The 21634-nt window shown below is 39.7% G+C and overlaps 2 protein-coding genes across 10 annotated transcripts in view; one reads left to right on the top strand and one right to left on the bottom strand.

Moving 5' to 3' along the window:
- MOCS1 (molybdenum cofactor synthesis 1) overlaps window positions 1–5533 on the bottom strand; it is a 31131-nt gene extending 25598 nt beyond the window's left edge. For 6 of the 9 annotated variants that reach the window (XM_015857521.3, XM_015857520.3, XM_085543164.1 and 3 more), the window contains exon 1: window positions 5392–5533. In XM_015857521.3, the coding sequence (XP_015713007.3) occupies window positions 5392–5517 (126 nt within the window). In that variant the 5' untranslated portion in view covers window positions 5518–5533. Of the gene's footprint in view, window positions 1–5304 lie in introns of all 9 variants that reach the window. The other 3 variants (XM_085543167.1, XM_085543162.1, XM_085543163.1) reach the window with 1 other exon arrangement.
- A 1608-nt stretch (window positions 5534–7141) lies between these two features.
- Window positions 7142–21634, top strand: part of LOC107311126 (uncharacterized) — a 279286-nt gene continuing 264793 nt past the window's right edge. The window contains exon 1 of the mRNA XM_085541221.1: window positions 7142–7272. The gene's annotated coding sequence lies outside the window, so the exon portion shown is untranslated. The remainder of the gene's footprint in view (window positions 7273–21634) is intronic.

Here is a 21634-nt window from a genome sequence, read left to right as displayed (position 1 = left end):
ATCCCAGACCTCATTTAAAGGTTGGCAATGCAGGCAAAGGTATCTTGCTGGAGATACCTGCCTGAGGCCTTCTGGAGGTAAGTAGCTTTTTTTCCTTTATTTCTGTGCCAATGTCTGTTGTATTTTAGTAAATCCTCACTTGTTGCAGCTATGCCCTTGCTGTTCTGCTGTTGTTGCTGTGCTTCCTGTCATATTACATAAGCCAAACCAGGTGGGATGTCTTCTGGGACTGGTGCTTTCCAATAGAAGGCTCTGGACCTTCAGCAGGGACAGACAAGGGATGCTGTGTGTGGTGGAGTGGCTGGGCTATCACAAGAGTCATCAGCAGTGTGCCCCAGCAGCTAAAAAACACAACTATATCCTGAGGTACATCAGGCCCAGCACTGCAGGCTGCATCTTCAGCAGTTACTGAAAAGTTACTTTGATTCTAGCTGAGCCAACTCTATGGCTGCTGGTAAACTTACAAGCAGGAGCAGTCTTTTCTGGCTGCATAATCTTCCCATCACCCTTTTAACAATTTCCTGTGTTTCCCGATTCAAATAGCTTTGTGATTAGTTAAGGCCTCTAAAAACAACTTTGGTTGTGGAGGGTCTAAAGAAGATGCAAAGTGGACAACTTCAGAGCCCCGTAAGCATCTGTTTAATTCTGATAAAATGTCATTTCCATGTAATTGCTTATCTGCCAGACGAAGTCTCTTTCGGTTTCTGTTTTGCCACAACCACAAGTAGAGAACTCCAGAGGGCAAAAGCCAAGTTCTCCACAGGCCTGTCCTTCCCTCCTTTGCAGTAACAAAGATGTCATTGACAACAGCTGTACTAGCTGATTAATCCACAGGCATGTATGCTGCTCAGGCTCATTCTTACATGGGAATCTTCTCCCATGTGCATAGGCAGAGCAACTCATGTGTTTTTAATCTCACTGGGGAAATGCTGCAGTCTGGGTGCTTATGGATTGTTAACAAGTTCTGGACAGCTTTATTTTCCTCAAGAAATCAAAACTGGGAGCTTACTTTGTTAGAAAAGTAACTTCCTCACTTAGTATAAGAACACCCTAGAAAACCAGTTGAAGAAGAGCCTAAATAAATACTCAGGCTTAACTCCACTTGTTCCCCAGCTAGAAAACATTAAGGTATTTTAAATACTGCCATTCTCAAATCATAATGCAAAGGTGTTTATTCTTTGAAAGCCACACTACATTCTGATCAGGCTGTATTTCTGATGTTCTCCTATCTGTTATTTTAGGAATGTGCCCATGTTTAAGATGGGAAGTACATCTGTGCTTTTTATTTTAGTCCTTGCAGGAGCACTCCCCTGCTGCTTCTTTCTCAGTCACTCATTTTTGCACTTGGTATAGGACAAGGTCTCCTTATCCACAGCATGTGAAGGCAGAACTAGATTGAAGATTACAGGTAAAATAAGAAGCAAAATGCTATCCTCTCTTGACAGGCAAAAGTCAAGAAAAATAAAGTTTAATGATTTTTATTAAATGGATGCCAAAATAACATAATTTCCTTACAAGGGCAATGGTTTGCTTGAAGTAATTTCACGTTTTTCAAGAAGCGATCAATGGCATAAGATAAAGGAAGTGATGGCTCTGGGTCTGTCATCCACTGTGAGTGGTAGGATAGATGTTGCAGACATGGAAGCTGAAGCAGACATACATGAGGAATAATACTGACCTTTGTTAACTGCTCTGAAGCTTACTGTAAAGAAGCAGCATTTAAAGAAAAAGTGTTCACCAGGCAGCTAGTGTCAATACTGCTTAGAGATCCTGTTGGAGATAGCTGACTTTTGTCTCTTGCTGAAAAGTACTTCTGAATTCTGGAATGGTCAAGCAAAAAAGCTCCATAGGGCTGCTAGAGTCAGTTGTGAGCTTTTCTGGAAAGAAAGAGTAACTGACAGTGGAATTTTTAAGCTGTTAGTTCAGTTTGTCCTGTTTGACGTCAGCAAGGAGGAATTAGGAGACACCCATGAGTTCAGGAGTACCAAGGCTGAGCTCCAGGAATGGATCCTGTATTGCCAAATCTGTCAATGCAGCAAACACCGACTCATTTTTAATCAATTCCCTGGGGAAGGCCAAATGTCCAAGGCAGAAACCCAGATACTTCCCTGGTAACTGAGAGCAAGGAATAAGCCTACTCTCAGCCAACCTCATAAGTAGGATTTTTCTGAAGGGAAGGAATATAGTGAGACTGGACCTTGAGGCACCTGTAGCATTTGAGTGAGCAGCTGCATGGCAAAAGCTGCCTGTTACTGTTCCCAAGCTACAGGGAAATGGTTATTCAGTTCCCTACAGTTGAAAAAGAAGAGTGTTGTGGCATTTTAACCTACTGATGTCCAACCACATAACTTTATGGTTTAAAAGTCAGGGCTATTATACCCTAGCCCCTACTGCCCTCTCCCTGTAATTGACAGGAGAGGCTTCTGTACACAGGAGTATACCCTGTTGCAGAGTGTGCTACATCTGATCTATGGAAAAAGTAATTTCACCCTCTAGGATGTCAATCCTATGTTCTAAACCAGTACTGAAAGAATAAGAGCTCAGATGACTGCCACATTTTGACAAGCTGTCAACCCTTCAAATCTGCCAATTCACCTGTAATTTCCACAAGAATTCTTTTAGCAATGCACCAGAACTGGAATCTGTGGCCAGTGTTAGTAACCTTCAGGAATACCACAAATTGACAGATACTAGAAAAGCTGTTAATTGAGAGTGGAGAGGTTCTTCACCTTAATCATGTAATATTGCCAAACAGTTCTGGCCTGGCCTCAGGGACCACAACAGTGTCAGCATGGCTCCTGCTGCCAAATCCTGCAGGCTCTTTCAGCTCCTGCAGTCCTACTGGACAAGTCCATGCACCAATACTGCCCTTGCATCCTGAAGGCCTAGCACTACTCTGCCAACATCATAGAGACAACACAGCAAAAGCTCTTCTGTTTCATGCCTCACCTTTAAAGTCTTGGGTTAGGCAAGCAGCAAAGTGTCCTTGTTCAATGTGGAAATAAAACAACCACAGAGAATGAAATTGGTCTAAGTAGGTCAAGTGCCAGAATGAGGTCTGAGCTGGTAAGTCCAAGACAAATGTTTTTCTGAGGGCTCCACAGCTGTTGCACAACAGTTGGCCCTAAACAGCATGCTTCAGTTCTGGCTTCTGGCATAGAAAGTGCTGCTCATGGACTTTGAACAGCTACCCACAAAATGGAGTGCCAGGACACAGAGTTTCAGGCATGAATGGACAAGAAAGGCCATATAAGGTCTGTTCTAGACTAGCTGGGCTCTTCCCTTTATTCCAGCGAGGGCAGAGAAAGTTTTAGTCAACTGCATTTAATTTACATGAGCTGAAATTAAACTTCCTAACAGGACACCAAAGACTTCTACTGAAATGATATGTTTATAAAGATGTAAGAAAAAAAGACTGTCATTTCCTTAGTGTTTTTATTCAGAAGCCCCATTACACTAAGAGTCCTGTCTTTCTCCATTGTATTTTTGCACATGAACCATTAAAAAAGTACAAGTGATGCTTTAGTATACAGGAAAACATACAATTTTGTAGTAGAAATACATAATCCTATATGTAGTAGAAATACATAATCCTTCCTTATTCAAGAATATTAGTTAGGTATGTATCACCTTGTGTAGAAGATGACAGGCTGGTATTAGATCTTCCGTTGTTAATTGTAAAACCATTTCTGGAGTAATTCACACAACCAAAGATGTGTGAAAAGGGGATCTCAGAGTGCCTGTTGCTACCTGCTAATCTTTTAAAAAACAGATTCTACCCTCTGTAATAGGACATTCAAACTTACAAGGCTGGCAGCCATATCATACATACTAGGACATAAATACATTCAATCATGTAGACTAACCAGTCCCATAACAGTCCAGTCAAGTTATGGGTTTTATTTCTAAACCATTTACAGTCAACTTCCCAGATACTTATCACTGTACAGCTAAGAAGTTTGCCCTGTCTTTGCTTTTGCACTGGCTTGGTTGTTGTGACCAGCAGGGTTTTAGCAAGTGCTTTGGCACACTTGTCAGTGGTTAATGCAGCACGTTATCCACATGCACCACAGTTGGATGATCAGTTTTCATCCTACACAACCACTGTGGTTTTCTCTCCCAAAGGATGTAGGGGTTTCAGACCTATGTGGTGTAATGAAGCTTTTCCAAAAATATTCCTGACTCTGTGCTACAGCCACTTGATTTATAGAAAGTAACTGGTCATGCTGAATAGGGCCCTGAGCAGCCTGAGACAGTGGGTGGCAACTCTGCCCATGACACAAAGTTGGAACTCAATGATCTCTGAGGCCCCCTCTGACCATTCTATGAGAATTAATCCTAATTAGGATTTATTTAAAAAGCAATGACAGTTTAGGGGAAAAAAACACACACACACACACACGCACACAAAAACCCAACAACACAAAACCTCAATAAACTTTTATGGATCGTTGAACCAAGTTAGTGTTCAACAAAACAACGTACAAATCGATTTGACTTCCTGTAAATAAATAAGTGGTAGTGAGCACATCCAATTCTGGTGACACAAGACTGGCTGCTTTAGGTTACAGTGTGCTTGCTGAAACCAACCATGAAATCCAAAGAAAAATCAATAAATAATGCACCAGTCAGGATGTCATGCCCTGCCCCTGCTACATGGTTGTGCCTTAATGCAAAGCTTTTGCTCTTGCATTTGGGCACCAAGAAACCAAATGTATGTGAGGGATCTGGAGGGAAATTGGAGGAAGCTGTAGCTGGACAACGTTTGTTTACTTCACGTGATGGGCTGAAGAAAGCTCCGTGGTACAGCTCACATGGCTATCCTGAATATAACCATTGCTTAATTTTGATTTGGGCAAATCAAATTTGATCTCAGCAAAGTAAGGACACGGAACTATGTATTCTCACGCTAAGTTTGCGGATTGCACTCCCTATTCATATTATCTGCTCATCTTTCCCATGCAAGTTACTTAACACCGTTTTTGCAATGTGATCTCACGGGGAAGCCAGGCTCCCCGTGGCACCCACCCGAGCAGCGGCAGTGACGGCACGGGGACCTTACACTGTCCAGAGTTACCCAGGGAAACTTTCAGAACCAAAAGCTCACACAAAGTGTACCGAGGGAAACCTGGTTCACCACCACCAGCCCCCCCAAAATGTAGGTCCCCTCAATTTTACGTGCTGGACACAGCGCCAGGATTATTCACAGCTGCAACCACTGCCTGTGAGGTCAGGCTCCTGCCGCTGATCAGACAGTCGCTCCGGGAGGGGACCCGCTCACTTGCCCACCCCGAGCTCACTCACCGAGAGGCGGCTCCCGGGAGGAGGCGACCCCGCAGCCCCTGCTCTCATTACGAAACTGACCCCCGGGCTCCCGGCACGCCGACTCACCTGAGCCTGAGCCGCGCCGGTGGGAGCCCGCACGGGCGCCCCGGTGCTGCACGCCCGGCGCTGCGCTGCCCCGAGCACCCCCCGCAGGAGCGCGGGACCTCCGCGCCGGCCCCAAGCCGCCGCCATGCGGCCCGCGGCACTCGGGGGGGGGACCGGCACGGCCGCACCGACACCGCCTGCCGTCACATGGTGGAGGGAGCGACGGCCAATCGGAGCAACCGCAGAAGTGGTGCTGCACGCTGGGAATTGTAGTCCGATCCTCTAGGGTGGTTGGTGTGCAATGGGGTGCTCGGAGGCTGCGGTCCAGCTGGCACACCCCAGGGCAAATTATCCCCAGGGCATCCTACAGTAGAGAGGGCAAAGCCCGAAGCGACCACTTTGTCGTCTGTTTGTCACTGCCTTTGTACTGGCCCTTCAGAATGCACGTGTGCAGCCCCAAGGCCTGGAAGCCATGCGGGGCGTCCTTGGGCACAGCTGTGGAACGTGCTGGTTGTACTCCAAGTCCCCACTGTGACAGGCTGAGGACCAGAAATCCTGTTATCAGCAGTAGAACGTTTCCTGTGAAAGCAAAGACTTCCTCTTCAATCTCTGTCTTACAACAGTGTCTCGAGGAAATTATGTAAAACCCTGTGAAAAGATTGAACTTCTATTTCTAGCTTTATGGCACATTCAAACAAACTAATGAAAACCAACTGAGAGTTTGGCTTCCCAACCTTTCCCCTCCACTCACACTGTTAACAAGAATGGGATCTTAGGATGAAGTGCCTTGTGTCCTTACATCTGCACCAGACCGATAAGTACCAGATGCTTGTGTTCTCACATGACCAGGCTGAAGGTGAGGTTGTTCTCAACTTGTTTAATACCTGAAAGGAAGACAAGTTCCCCCAAAGTTTCCCCTCCTTATAACAGCTACACTTTTGAAAGACACTGTATGGGAAATTGGTAATCACAGCCTGAACCTCTGATTAATCAGCTGAGGCAAGTGTCTGGTCAGCTGTGGGAGCACAGGTGAGAGTAATTTAGCTGTGCTCCCGGAAGGGGTGGAGCTTGACTCCACCTCCTCGAGACCACATTTAAGGGCCGACCACCACTAGGGTAGCATCTCTTGGAGATTGCTCCATGGTGAAGTTTGTATTCCTAGGAAAGGCATCCCACATCAGTGAGTTTTTCTCTATAAATAGCCTTTTGAATATCTTTTACCATCTTTGTATTATTCCACCTTACAGACATATTTCCATAAGTGATTTCTTCTGCTTTTAGCACTGAGATGTTGCAGCTCTTGTATTTCTGTAGCTGGTGAGAGTACAGCTCACACTTATGCAGCTTCTATGATAAATCTTCCAGTTTAAATTGTATATATTCCCTTACCAACTTGTTATGTCATGGGTATTTGCGCTGGCAACTAATGGCTGTAAAAACATTAACAATTCCTTGCTGAGATGTGGACGAGAAATCCTGCTTTCAGTAACCACAGCCTTAACCCTTTAGCATTTGACCTGCAATACTCAATGTGTGAATGACTAGGCCCTACAATTGCTTGTGTTAGCTATTATTTGAAGGTGTAGTTACATATATTGTTACAAATTCATGTATTTAGTCAGGTTATACTTAAATCCTTGATCTTTAGCAAAATGCCTTCTTATGTCTAATTCAGTCTTTAGCACTCAAATTTTGTTCAGTCTGTAGACCAAATGGAATCTGACAGGAAGATCTCAAGGTTTAGTGCAATATTAATTTCTTTTTTAAAGCTGAAGCCGCCTGAAAACAAATATGGATTTGAATGATATGTGAAGTAGCCAAATACCTATCCTGAAAGCATTCCAGTCAGTGTGTTTTCAAGGGAACACGTACACAGATTGAACCAATGGAGAAAGTAACAAGGTAAGTGCTGATTTTATTCATAATTTTCAAAAGATGCAGAAGTAAGCTTGATAGTTTTACATTACTTATATGAAGGGTTACTTTTCCCTACAGAACAGAAATAACCCTAATTAGAGGATTTCCTGACTTTAATTAAGCAGCAAGTGATAATGATAATTAAGGCTGAAATACAGAAAGGAATTTAGCTTTATCTTATATGCAGTAATTGTTCAAGTGAATATTTCAATTGCAATATATATGTATATATATATAAGTGCATACAGATCAAAATTAGTTACAACTTGAGAAAGGGACCAAGAATTATATATTGTTCAACCGTCATTTAAAAAATCCACAGGATTCTCCCTTAAATATTCTTACCTTCAATGATTGGTCTGGTCCTATAATCATTTTACTTTATTTAAAGACTGTATTAAGCTTGACTTATATCTGTAATGTAATAAATACATTGAAGATGTGCATATCAGGTAAGTTAAAAGTGAAATGTTTTTGCGTATGTGAAGTCTCATATATTTCAAGTTTTATTATGTGTAAGGAAGTCATTTCTCATTCAATAAGCACGAAATCAGCTTTTACACCTCCCTCCAATGGCAGCAACTCACTCTCAGAAGTTGCTACTGTTAATGGGCAGAAATGCTTGTTTAGTATCTAAAAACAAACAAACAAACCTAGCAGCATAAATGTAAGGAGTATCTGTGTAAGAGATAATTCCATTGTAACTTTGCTGGTATACAGTCTTACCATATGTTGTGAAGAGTAAAAGTTCTTGCACATTTGAGACAGCAGCTGGAGGTTGATTCTCTTTGCCTCTCTCAGCAGCTAACTGAAGAACTAGTACTCAGTGAAGAATTAAAGGCTTGAGATTTATGTATTTAAGATGAGGTACTGTGCACTGTGATGCCTTTGCATTGTAACCAAAGCTGTGTAGACATTCTATCATAGCAAAATAATACCTATCTACATCTAATTGAAACAAACAAAAAAAAAAAAACAAAACCAAAAAAACACTGGTGCTTTAGTGAAGCTCAGAATGGTTTTTCAAGGCAGTTTTAGGATCCACAGAGACTCTTGCCACTAGGCTTTCAGTTGTCTTCCATATGCTGTGTGGGCTTTCATTTATGTTTGATACAGAGTCCATAGTCCACCTTCTCAAGAGTGCGGTTTCCTGCCCTTACCACTATTACTTTCTGGTCTCACTTTCATGGAGTCTCGATTACAGAAGTCTAATCTGCTGTGTAATTCAAGATTTTGCTGAATTCATGCTTAACACCTCTCCAGTCTAATTCAGCACAGTTGCACAGAGGGCCACTAGCTTTTCTCAAGACACTGCAGTGTGCCACTCACAAAAGCCAGTGTGCTGGCTAAGAAGCGCCACACCTTCATTGGCAATCAAAGGACAGAGTCCAGTACACATACCGGTGTTCAGTGTGTATCCCAGACTGTGTCTCAGAACAATACAAAAATATAAAGTGCTGAACTACTCTGGTGTTTCAGATAAGGATAAATTTTTAAATACTTTTAAATAATGAGATAATAGAAAGGTAATGGTGAATACACACTATGTGAGCTGATAGACCTGTTACACCGAATTGCGATTGCCTTGTTAACCAAACTGAACACTCACTGAAAGTTTCTCAACACCTTATGAAACTTTGGGCTACAGGGCAAAGTGTAAAATGTGAACTCGCCCTCACATGGGGCTGGAACACAGCCAGGTCTTGTACTAAGGCCACAGAAAGGACAGACTACAGAAATCCTAGACTACGATGAGATGAGGGAAAGCCTGCATATCTGCCTTCTTGGTATTTGAGCAGGGAATAACTGTTAGAAATTGAAAAAACACTCTCACTGTTTTGCCTGTTCCATGCAAAAGCAGAACATCACCCATCTTGGCATGTGTTATTAATAAGCAACATAGAACCCCCCCTTCAAACAAATGACTGCTAGAGGTTCACCGTTAAACATAAGGGCATATGTGTAAAACTGCCTATGACATCTCACAGTTGTTCATAACATTCATTTCATAACATTTTTCAATTTGAACAGTAGCATATTAACATTCCTGTTTTATAGATATAAGTTCTGTGAAAGACAGTTGTTGAGCTGTTGCTTATCTGGAGCAAAATTGCAGTTTCACCCTTTACACAAGATTCCCAATAAGCAGGTTGGCCACAACAACTTTGCTTGTCTAATTGGATGCTTATCACATATACATCCTGAGAAAATGTAAATAGAATAAACTTAGTTATGTAGAACACCCCCACCAAATAAGATTGGTGCAGATATAAGAAAAGGTTAGACAGATCCCTTTCTCAGCTTAACTTAGTGGGAGCTGATTATACCACCATTAGTTCTACCATTTATCCAGTATCATTACTGTCTTACTCTTTTAGATTTGATTCCTACATTTGGAACAGCAGTCAATTTCATAGAATGGCTTGGGTTGAAAAGGACCTCATAGGTCACCTAATTTTAATCCCCCTGCTATGTACAGGGTTGCCGACCACCATACCAGGCTGCCCAGAGCCGCATCCAGCCTGTCTTTGAATGCCTCCAGAGGTGGAGCATACTCAACCTCCTTGGGCAACCTGTTCCAGTGCATCACCACCCACTGTGTGAAAAACGTCCTCCTAATATCTAACCTAAATCTCCAATCTCAGTTTAAAACCGTTCCCCCTTGTCCTACCACTATCCACCCATGTAAACAGTTGTTCCCACTCCTATTTATATGCTTCCTTCAATTTATTTGGCTTGACATATGATCTTATGATATATAATAGGTATTTCCCGAATTATTTGCATTAAGTAAGAAAGTTCACTAGTGTCAACAAAAAATCCCTTCTTGACATCCCAACAAGACAACCCACAAGAGCATATACCTTCATGACACTTTTTGTGCATGTGCTGGAAATATTTGATGCAACTTGGAAATAAATTCTAGGTAGCTATGCATACCTGCCTTGCAACTTTCACACCATTAGCCAAAGTCCTAGCAGAGGATTTAGTTTTTGGTTCTTTCTTGGCCTACTTTGTTGGCAAGTGAAATTCCGATCTGTTAAGCATCTCCTCAAACCAAGTTAAACTGTAACAGACAACATTCTCAGAAAGTTAATTTGTATCGAATGATTTTGATTAAATTATGAAGTTACAAGACATAAAAATAGAGCAAAACAAAAGTAATGTAGTTACTTTTGTAATTAGAAGTAACATCAGGGCATCTTTGTGGGCTGTTGGCATTATTGTTTTGCAGAAGTTTATATCAAAGGCTATGTTTTTACAGATGCTGTATTTCCCTATTTAACATCCCATAATTATTTCTGTCATTTCACATCCCCCAGACACTGTAATTCTGTTCACATACTGCAAACAGAATCACACTGAAGATTTCCCTATACCTCTTTGGCTATAACTGTATAAAAGAAAGATAGGAAGGATCTGTTCGCAGATTCACTCTCTCCTTTGATCTCCCCTTCCCAATGTTTTCTGTAAGCTGTATTTCCAAAAATATTCAGAATGTAAAAGAGTTTTGAGAAAGTGTTCCTTAAGTTTTCAAACAGAGGGTAATTACCTTTTTTTTGCATTGTTTAGTCAGGTAGATGAAGGGAAAGTAGGCTTGAGATGCTATCTTCAGGGGAGGATTCTGCTCCTTCTCATTCCTGCTATTCACCTTCACATCAGTGAGTGAAAATAGGTTACAGAAAAATCAAGCCCTGGAGAGGTAGCTGTCCAAACAATAGCATTCAGTCTAACCTCAGAGTCATCAGGTCAGAAGTTTCAAAATGTACAACAACTATACCTACTACATTTGAGATGTTTTGGGTTATATTGTTGGTACTACTTGCTCTTCTAAAGCTTTTCACTCACCCTGGTAGATGCTCAGACCTTGTGACTGGCTATCCACTGAGTCTCTGAAATACTTTGCTGTGGAGAAGAGAGAATTAGTTTATTCTACTGGAAAAATGCATTTAAAGCATTCTATTTGCTATGTATTTCTTTGTGGCTAGTGATTCCACTGGCTATGTATTTTTTTGTGGCTAGTGATTCATTAGGCTCTTGACCCTAGAAATGTTGTCACTGACCCAGTTATTTCAGCTTCAAGCTCTCTTAAAGAATGAAAAATAATAATGAAATAAAACATGGAAGTGGAATAGGCTGGTTTCATACTGACATGAGCAGGCTTTTGTTTGCTGGGAAGACTGTCCTCTTAGACAGTGGAATGCCTTTTTTTGTTGTTATTTTGTTTAGCTTGGCAGATTTGTCTGTTTTTGCAATCTGGTAACTTATCTCCAATATCAGTGCAATAAAAGCTCTGCTCTTTTGGCAGCGTAATTTTGAGTCAAAGAGGTTTTGCATTGCTGCTGTTTACAAGTTTATTTCTTCTTCTGAAGAAACAAAACAAAACAAAACTTGACTAAGTCTTTCTTTTCCAAGCAGTAGCCAAAAATGCTTGGCAATACCCTCCTGTCAGTCTGTATCTTGTACTCATGTGATGCTGTACACTCAGAAAAAGAAAAAAGGGGAGATGTGGGGGGTGGAGGAGAGAAAAAGGAGAAATGAGTGAGGGCAAAGCAGAAACTGTGGGATTAAGAGATTTTAGTATTTAACTTAGATTTACCTTACAGCTGAAAGTGGCACCTATGTTCAAGTAAGCCACGCAGCCGTAAGACTTGAGTGACTGTAACTTTCTAGAAGAGTTTTGCATTTTTCAGTTAAAATGTGTAATTGTACCATAAGATTCCAGCATGCTTTAACAATACAGTTTTTCTTCATATAATTGCATCTCTCTCTGTAGTGCAACACAATACCTTTTGAAAAACAGATTACTTTAAACAGGCATGGAAGAGGTGAAGGAAAGACCATCAGTTTGAAGGCTCAGAGGGACACTGAACTGACAAAAGGATGGAGTTACTACTTCGTTGTTTCATGTGTCCACTGCTGGGAACCAACACCCTATTAAATTAATGCCGTTTTTCTCTACTTTCTTTCCTTCCTGTTCTGAAATTTAATATTACAATAACAAGCTATTGTCCTCCACAGCCAGTCCCTAGATTAAAGTTGCAAAATCAAGTACTTAGGGGAAAAAGTAGCCCTAGTTTTGGCTTCCGTCTTTGCACACTCTTTGTTCGTTCCCTTACATAAGTGTCCTCAATGTTTAGTTGCTTTCTTATATTTTCCATTTCCTTTAATTTCTCTCTCAGCTTCTTCTCACCTGTTTCCTGCCTTCTGGAAAAAGGATTATTTACAACCTCATTACCTGTAATTTTTGAAGGCTGTACCATCTACATTAATTCCAGCCTGGAGACAATTTAGCTCTTCCAGTACCTTTCTCTGGCTAGAATATATACACCCATTCCAATAACAGTTAATAACTTCGTAGCCACAGCAATAAATAACTAAACCAAAAAACTTTCTTTTGCGGTTCTTACTTCCTCAGTTTTTGATGGAGCCTTGATTTGATGAGTCTGATTAAACCTTCATATTTAATTATAGTAACCTTTATTTTACATTCACTCACTGATGAGAGCTTCATTATATGCTTTCACTTTGGACTTTCGCAAATTTACAGAGGATGGGAAACCTGCATAGTTCAGATTCTCTCTCCAGTAATGATCTTTGAATCAGAGGTGACTTTGGGATAAATATTAAAGCAGTTCTGTTGCTCATTTGTTGGCAGTCCAGAGAAAGTCCTGAGAAAGTTTTTCAGTTTACACATCTAAAGAAGGATAACTGGCTTAAAAAGCAGCATGTGGTGTCGGCAAGGATTCTAGGGGAAAACTCTACTCTTTTCATGTTAAACACAATAACTATCCTGTGCAATGCAGCAGGGCCAGGAACCTGTTAAGCTGAAGATAACAGGGCAGATAAAATTACATGGTACTGGATCTGCAGAGGTACCAGCTCAAATCAAGAGAGGCAAAGAGATAGTGCAACAGCATCTGCATCCTAACAGAGATCATCTGTGTGAGTGCAGCAAAGCACTGATAATACTGTTCTTCTTCTGGAGTTACTACTTTACTTCTAGCATAGAAACATTAGCTCTGTGCTTATTGTGCACCACTGATGTAATTTTGGAAGGAATGACGAGATAGCTGAAACACAGACTTAATAATAAAAGCTCTCATTAAGGACGTGAAATAGGAATGTCTCTTCACTTTTACTGCTGATGTGCTGTGGCTTAACCCAGCAGGCAGCTCAGCGCCACAGTCGTTTGCTCACTCTTCCACCCAAGTGTATGGGTGGGAGAACTGGGAAAAAAGGTAGAATTTGTAAATTAAGATAAAATACATAGAATACAAGAGCAGGTGTTTTGCAGCAGAGTCAAGACCAAGACAAAAGCCACCAGCATTTTGTACTCACTGCCTATCTTTTCAAGTGACTGAGTTAACACGATTTTGAGACTTCTATAATTCTTACTGTTTCACTACTTGCTAACACTTCTTTGCTTTTCCAGTAACTGTGAACTTTAATTATCACAGAGGTACCTGTCAGAGTACCAAAAAAACAGGAGGGAAAACTGACTTAAGAATTTTCCCTATGAAACAGTAGTATAGAAAGGGACTTCAAGAGTCATCAAGATGAGTCACCAGCCATTGGAGATGGCCACATCACATACTTGCACCTTTACTCTTTCTGAGAATCTGGTTTAAAGCTAAGGAGTTCCAACGACTGTAGGTCTTCTGAATTTTGACCTGTCACAGTTTATGTGCAAGCTGACCTCTGTCTTCTACCCATCTGTCTCCTGATTTCTGTCCATGTGTGCCACTTGTCAGAACAGATGAATGAAACTCTTCTTAGATGTGCTGTTAGGGTGAGCAGGGAATTGGAAAGCCTCTCCCTGCACTTGTTCTGCCATAATTAATTTTTCTCTTGGGTGATAAAGACTGTACTTGCAGTTCTTTTGGAGTAGTGTGCCCAGTGAGCACTACTACTTTCTGACTGAATTGTTTCTGCGGGCCCTCAGCCACTTGTCAAATGGCACTAAGAGTCCATAGAACTGTCATAGAACATGCATTGATCATTTTTCTACATAAATATGTTTGTCCCTTTCCAGTATTAAGAAGAAAAGAACTTTCTTCATCTGTGTCACAACTTAAAGTTACCTTCTAGGATACAGCGTCTCAAATATAAACTCTCCCTTACGTATTAAAACTAATCATTTCTCCATACATTTGGTGATGGATTTCTCTTTCAGAACATGATCACAAGATACGTTTGTCTTTTGGATACTGTGTTGTCTTGGTGGTAATAGGCAAGTTATGATGAATTAACACAAGATCTTCTATCATTTGATTGACAAAGAACAATCAGTAATTAATGCTGCACATGCAAGATCTGTTTTACCCAACTTAATTTTATTTCTATTACACAGAGCCTTATGGTAATACAGTTTTTACTGATATTCAGTACTCCTCTGATTTACTAATGAGAGTGAAGTGTATGCAACAAATTGGTGGGAAGGCAGGGCCAACCAGGAGAGCTCAGGTGCATGCAGTGCCCCTGATTGAGTGGTAGGGGTGGAGTCAGGATCCTCCCCTTCCCAGACCTAATTTAAGGGTTGGCAGTGGAGTTAAGAGCATCTCTTGCTGGAGGTCTCTGCTTTCCCGTGGACTTCTAAAGGTAAGTAGTTGGTTTCTTTCATTTTTGTCTCTGTTATGCTTGGGCGTGTTCTCACTTGCTGCAGCTGAAGACTGCTGCGCTGCTGTTATCGTGATACTTTCTATCCTGTTGTAGCATTACAAAAGACTTGTGATAGGGTAAGAGGAAGTAGTTTTAAACTGGGAGATAATAGATTTGGATTAGATAAAGAATTTCTGTCTAATACTGTGCAGGCAGTGAGATACTGGAACAGATTGCCCAGTGAGACTGTAGATACCCCCTTCCTGAAGATGTTCTTAAGGCTAGGATGAAGGGGGCATTAGGCAGCCTGGTCGAGTGGGCTTTTGTCCCTGTTTTTAACAGGGTGGTTGGAACTACGTGTTAAATGTTTCTTTTAACCAAACAATTCTATGATTCTTTGTTAAACTGAGCTTTGAGAATTAACAAGAATAGAGACTTCCAGAGCCCTTCTGGGCTCCTGTCCCAGCAATTAATTGTCTTCATTTCTTTATAATTTTATACATTATTCAACACTAAATTACCCTTCTGCCTTTATCTTTCCTGAGCATACAGCTAACACATGCTCTCCTTGTAATCGCTACTTTAACACAATTCTATCATTCAAGAGTGGAGAATAGCATCACTTTCATTGCTTAGACTCCTTGTATTAATAAGCGTACATGCTATCTCCCATTTATTATCTCGACCTTGACTTAAACAATAGTATAAAGGCCTCAAAACTGAATATAAATCTTTGAGTTTAAGTATCAGACCTAAGTCATTTCCAACTAACAAGAGCTTATGAGTAGCACTAAATCACCCAGCGCTGCAAAGCATATAAACAAGCATGTGTACATTAATGGTCTAATGAGGTTATTGCCAAACAAAATAATGATCTAGTGTTAACATGCGATTGCATCTCACAATAAGGATTTATTACATTGCAAAAAGGAAATCAAGAACTCATTAATTGAAAGTGGATGAGAAGGGACTTGGCTGTTTCTGTTACTTTTTTTTCTTAGGCAGCTTATATAGACCTTCCAGGCGATGTCTTACTTTAACCAGGATTCAAAATTATAGATCCTCTCCTAAAATTGCTACTGCTGCTTTTATATATATTTAAAAATAAATTGCTTGCAAATTAGCTGTTACCCTTACTTGCTTAGTCTGGAAGAATTTGAGCTGTTAAGGACTAAACTATTCTGAAAGCCCAGAAGGACACATGACTTATTTGAAAGTTTTCTCTTATCATTTCTGATTAACATCAACAGTAGGGCTTGAAAGACTAGACCTGTCAATGCACTCATGCACTGGGAGGAGGATACAATAACTTCCCTAAGCTTTACAATAACTTCCCTAAGCTTTACAAAAGTATTTGTGTGTTTGCAATTATTGAAATCTGGGAATCAACATCTAACTTTCCAAGTCAATGGAGCTGTTAAAATGCAAGACTTCCACTCCTCTGATTCAAACAGCTCACCTTACTGTAGTACAACAGCCTATGGTGTACTTCATAAAAACTCTAAAACTGGTTCTCTGCTTGGTTAATTGCTAACAGAAAACTCAACTGGGGAGAGCATGTGCATGTTTTGTTGTGCTGTAGTAGCAGCCTTTGAGGTCTGGAACATGAGATTTAAGGCAATGGTGTTTTAAGCTTTCTTCTACTTTTTCTTCCACTTCCAAAATAAATCATTTTAACTGCCAACCAGAGCTATGTGAATTGGGTAGCTGCATGCTGAGAAAGCACCTTTCCAACTGTGCTAAGGCTGCCATTTAAACTTTTCTGAAGCATCTTTAATAACAATGCAGAAAGAAAAGTCTTAATGTTGCATTCATATTATGAAGACACAGAAAGCTATCATGTTTAAAATACTATATTAAAAAAAACAAACACAAAAAACAGAAAACTCTCTATCTTCTGTACTCTAAAGTATGTACCGTTTTTTCTTCTAAGATGAACACTGACAAAGCAAAAAACTCAACTTCCTGTTCTTCCACTAAATGTAATAATGTTCCCTAATGCAGTGATCACTCTTCCATGAAGACCTTTCTGTTATCACTCGAGTATCTTTTCTGACTGCAAGGCCATTGAGTGCATGAAAGACCAGTCTTTAAAATGTCAAATTTTACTTGTTTCCCAGAAACATAGCATAAAATAAGTCAAGAGTAATGAAGATACTAATATATCTTGATTCATCTCTAGCCTTCGTTATGCAGTTGGTGAAATAATATGATATTTGATTTCATTTGATGGCTGGAAAAAAGTGCCCCGGGAGAGAAAAAAAGAAGGAATGTTGACTTAGGTTAACAAAGAAATTACTGTCTATTTAAAGGAAGGCAAGACACCATTTTCTGTTAAGTAAGAATATTCTTTTGGCTCCCTGTTAAGGGAAATGTTTCATTTTCTTGGTTTACTTTTTCCTTTAAACTTGACTATTATAGTCTTTTTTTGTTTGTTTGTTTTTGTTTTCAAAGGGAAATGTATTTGTCGCTTTTGAGAAGTTGAAGGAAAAAAATAATAGCTTCATATTTCTTCCGTGAAGCTGATTTTTTTTTTTCCTACATTTGATCCAAAGAAATGGATACTTCGAAATTTCCACAAAAGAGCATAATTTAGTGTACTTATTTGTCAACATTTAAAAGGCAGCCATATTCCTATCCTGAATTATTTTTGTTTTATTTTAGGTTTCTAAGTCTTGTTTCTGTGACATGTGATAACATGTCTTTGTAGTTAAAGTAATGAAAGATTTCACTGCATGTCCTGATTCAGAAGGAAGAAATTAAATCTAGGTACAGTTTTGCAATTAGTAGTGATTCTCCAGACAGCAGAGTACTCTACACTAAGCCTTTATGCAGCATCTTATAACAGATAAATGATATACCAGCAGATACAGAAGACCTGGAGAATATCTGGGCAACCATAAACCTAAGGCCATAAGGAGATTTGCAGAACTGCTTTGTTAATCTATCCACACTTCATGCTAGATGAAATAAAGCTGAGAGATGAATTAGATGATGTTCCTTGAAGTGTTAGTGTATTGGGAGGGGTGGACTTAAAAACAAGTAAATAAAACAAAAAACCAAATAACCAAAACCCACAAATCAAGTTTTTGCAGCTAGATGGTGCCATAGCATTATGCAATGTCAACAAATTTATCAATGCTTTGTAGGAGGAGTTCCATTTTACACATGATACTGTAGGAAAGCTGGCTGTGATTTGAGAGTCAGAAAGATAAACAGAGAATACAAAATGCCAGTAGGTTCTGTCTTGGTCTTAACTGTTGCAGTATTCGTGTTCTTAGATAGTGCTTCAGATATCTTGTTTTGCTGTTTTTAGTCTCTACAGAATCTTTTCCTGTCCTATGATGTCTCCAAAGCAAATAGGAATCACTGACTTCTCCATGGAGCAGCAGAATTGATCTAATATTGGGAATTTCTGTGACAGGAGATGTGCACTCTGATGTACTTCAGCTCTGCTTGAGTTCTTCATAAAGTTAATTCATGCAAGTGCTAGACAATGAAATGAGGTCTGCTGGATAAGTAGCAGATCTTGCTTGGGCTGAACAGGCTGAAATTCTAGGAACCATTCTAGGAATTCTAATTATAGTCAACCAGAAGCTAAGGTGGACTTTGGCTAGACACAGAATTTTTTTCCTCTCTGTACGGAAGAGTTCAAAGTTGCACCTCTAGAGGCATCTTCAGCCTCTCTTTCCAGTTCAGTAAGCCCTGGTTGAAATAGTTTTGCTCATTTCTGAAGCATGCAGGCTTTGGATTTAGCTGAAGTTTGACTAGTGAGGTTTGGCTTTGTCCATTTTAGGGCCCTTGTAAACAGTGTTGAAAGCAGGTGGGTTCTTGACTGCCTCTGTATTTTTACTACTACCGATACATTCTGTTACTATGTTGCTTCTAGTTTACATAGCTTCCCATTGATGTGATTTTTGTAACAGGTACAGTATTTCATAGGTCTTAAATATCAGAATGTTACTGGTTCTAAGTAGGCCTTAAAAACCCAACCTTTTTATCTCTTTAATCTCACGGTATACTACACAGATTTCTATAGAAATTAAGTTTATTTTCTCTGTTCTTTGAGAGCTCACTGTAATTAATAAAGTCACGCAGCCACTTTGAAAGTTGCACATTAGCAGACTAGGAGTGTGATTCTACCAGAACAAAGACTGAAAATCATATGAGTTTCAATGAACTAGTGACCAACTATCTTAAAGTACTTCCTAAATGTTATGCCCTTATTTTGGGCTAAGGGAGGATCCTCTGTGTCACAGTAAATTCCTGCATGCTTCAAAGAATCCCTGTTGGAGGTGTAGGAGTGTACCTAGACTGGGCTGAAACACAGATGTGGGTGGGAGAGGTGCTGGAACTCTGCTCAAGTCCCTGACAGAGAGCTTGAGGCATGCTCCAAACATGGCCAGGGAACAGAATATGGCAGTGTACAATGATCAGTTTTAGATGAGGTTAAAAGGCTGAGAGCTAAGAACTTTCTCCTATAAGTTCTTTTAAGCAAAGTAATTAGCATTCATATGCAGAAAAGACCATTTTTACAGACAATATGAACGCTGGGTGTAATAGAATGTTGCTGGCTATGCTCAGAGCTTGTAAAATTCAGCCTTTATTTTTAAGATGCTTAATCACTGTATGCACTAAATAGATTAAAATTTAGAACTTTCCCATGCACTTGAAGTACATACTCAGAATTTCTTAGTTAGGATGCCTTTTCACTAATTTACATTTCAGTCTCCTCCTGTGATACTTTTCTTCATTCCTTTTCCAGTTACACTTTCCTCCCTACTCTTGAGTCATGTCTTGGAGAACCATATCATCGGAGGAAAAACAATTTTGCTGGAGGTGTACTGAGCACTAAGAAACAGATCACTATTTACACTTCAGTAAATATAAATCATGTATCTTGCAGTAAGGGGGCTGCAGTATTTATTCTGTGCTGTTTCTTTATTTGTGCCATGATTATATGGTTCTCTGTAGTGACATTTGCAGTGAAAATGTGTATAGAACTGTGTGAAGAGTCATTACTGCTTATCTGTACTGCATCTTGTTTAGTATTATGCCTTTACCAGACCAAACTTCCAGAATTCAAGAAATATTTTTACTAATCCCATTTAAAAACTCAATTATTATTATTATTATTATTTTTTATCCTGGGGAATCTGAGGCATACAGAGAAAGTGATAGGAAAAAGGAAGGTTTCCATTTGTGCTTTTCCTAATCACATTTGCAGGTTATGTGTGACAGTCAGATATGTGGCTATCACTCAGTGACAGCTGAACTCAATCAGTTGTACCTGGATTCTGTTTAAGTTATATACACAAGCACAAGAATGCAACCTTTACATTGCTGGGCTACTGTGGCCTATCTCACTACTCTTTTCTGCTGCAGCTCTACCTGGCCTCTCTCCAGCACAGTCAGAACACACATTTCAGAGGTATGCAAACATCCATCTGTGATGCTGCAAGCAGATGAAGTGGCATAAACATAGGTATTGAGCCCTTACTGAGCCACTGTGATAACAGTGTAGCCCATTCTTCATGAGAGGATTGTGCTCTGGTGTTTTAATAGAATTCTTTTTTCCACCATCATCGTACAAGCAGACAGTAGTTTGAATGAATGGGTTATTAGTTATACCTGGTCTTTCATAATGTAGTACTCTGCTCTGACTTTTGCCACCTGGCTTGGAAGACTTCTTATATGTACATATAGAGCTGCCAACAAAAGTAAGTCAGTTAAAGATTGTCAAGAACAAATGGACCATGAGAGATATTTTCCTGTCTTATATTTTGTCTCTCTCTCTTTTTTTTTTTTTTTTTTTTTTTTACTGGCTCATAAGTGACATAAATTTAACATTTTTTTTAGAAGAGTTGGACAACTGTATTGAGATCCTAATCTAGGATTAGACAAAATCAAGCTACTTTATGTAGTGCAAGTGGCTGGGATATCTGTAAATATTAGCCTCGCAGCTAACAGAGATGCCAATCAGAAGGTACACCACTTTTACATTTAATAAACCAAACATTAATTGTAATTTTGATTCCTTGGGTAAAAACAAGTACAGTCTATTTTTCTGAATGCCAGAAATTTGTTTATCCTAAGGTAAAAGCTTCAAGACATGACATGTCTCATGTTGCTTCATTCTGCCTTTAGGAATACTGCACACTTTGCAAAGAGAGCGGAATTCAGACAAGATTTTTTTGTCTCACAACTTGTCTGCTGGCAAGCATAGGCAGCTGTCAAGATGACCAAGAAACTGTTACAAAAAGTAAACAAAAAAAAAAGGCTGTATTTCTAGACTACAGGAATACAATCAATAAGCAGCATCACCATACAGCACACGTCATACCTATCATGTCCACCTTTGCCTACACTGACAAATATTTGAAGTCAGCAACAGAATAGATCTAGCTATGGTATCTATGAGACAATTCTACTTTGCCAGAAATATAATTTTCTCTTGGAATCCAAGACAGCTAAAGTCAGAACAAATAGCACTGATATAACACCATGGTTTCAGGCAGGGTTACATTAATAAGCGATGTCATCTAGGACAGCCAGATTTGGTTAAAGACTTAAACTAATTCATTATAAAGAAAGTTTTTTGTCATTTATTGACTGTAGGGTTGTCTAAAACAATACTATAAGGACTATAATTTTTTTTTATAAAAAATTAAAGCTGTTTAATCAGTGTGGTAAGTCAGCTTTTCAGTTGCCTCTAAGATGTTAATAGAACACCTGAAAGTGTTCT

The sequence above is a fragment of the Coturnix japonica genome, chromosome 3, assembly GCF_054131305.1.
Source record: "Coturnix japonica strain WE chromosome 3, WE-NBRP24, whole genome shotgun sequence".
In the NCBI taxonomy this organism is placed as follows: domain Eukaryota; kingdom Metazoa; phylum Chordata; class Aves; order Galliformes; family Phasianidae; genus Coturnix; species Coturnix japonica.
The sequence above is the reverse complement of the archived record's forward strand: the minus strand, read 5'-3'. Positions and strand labels throughout refer to the sequence as shown.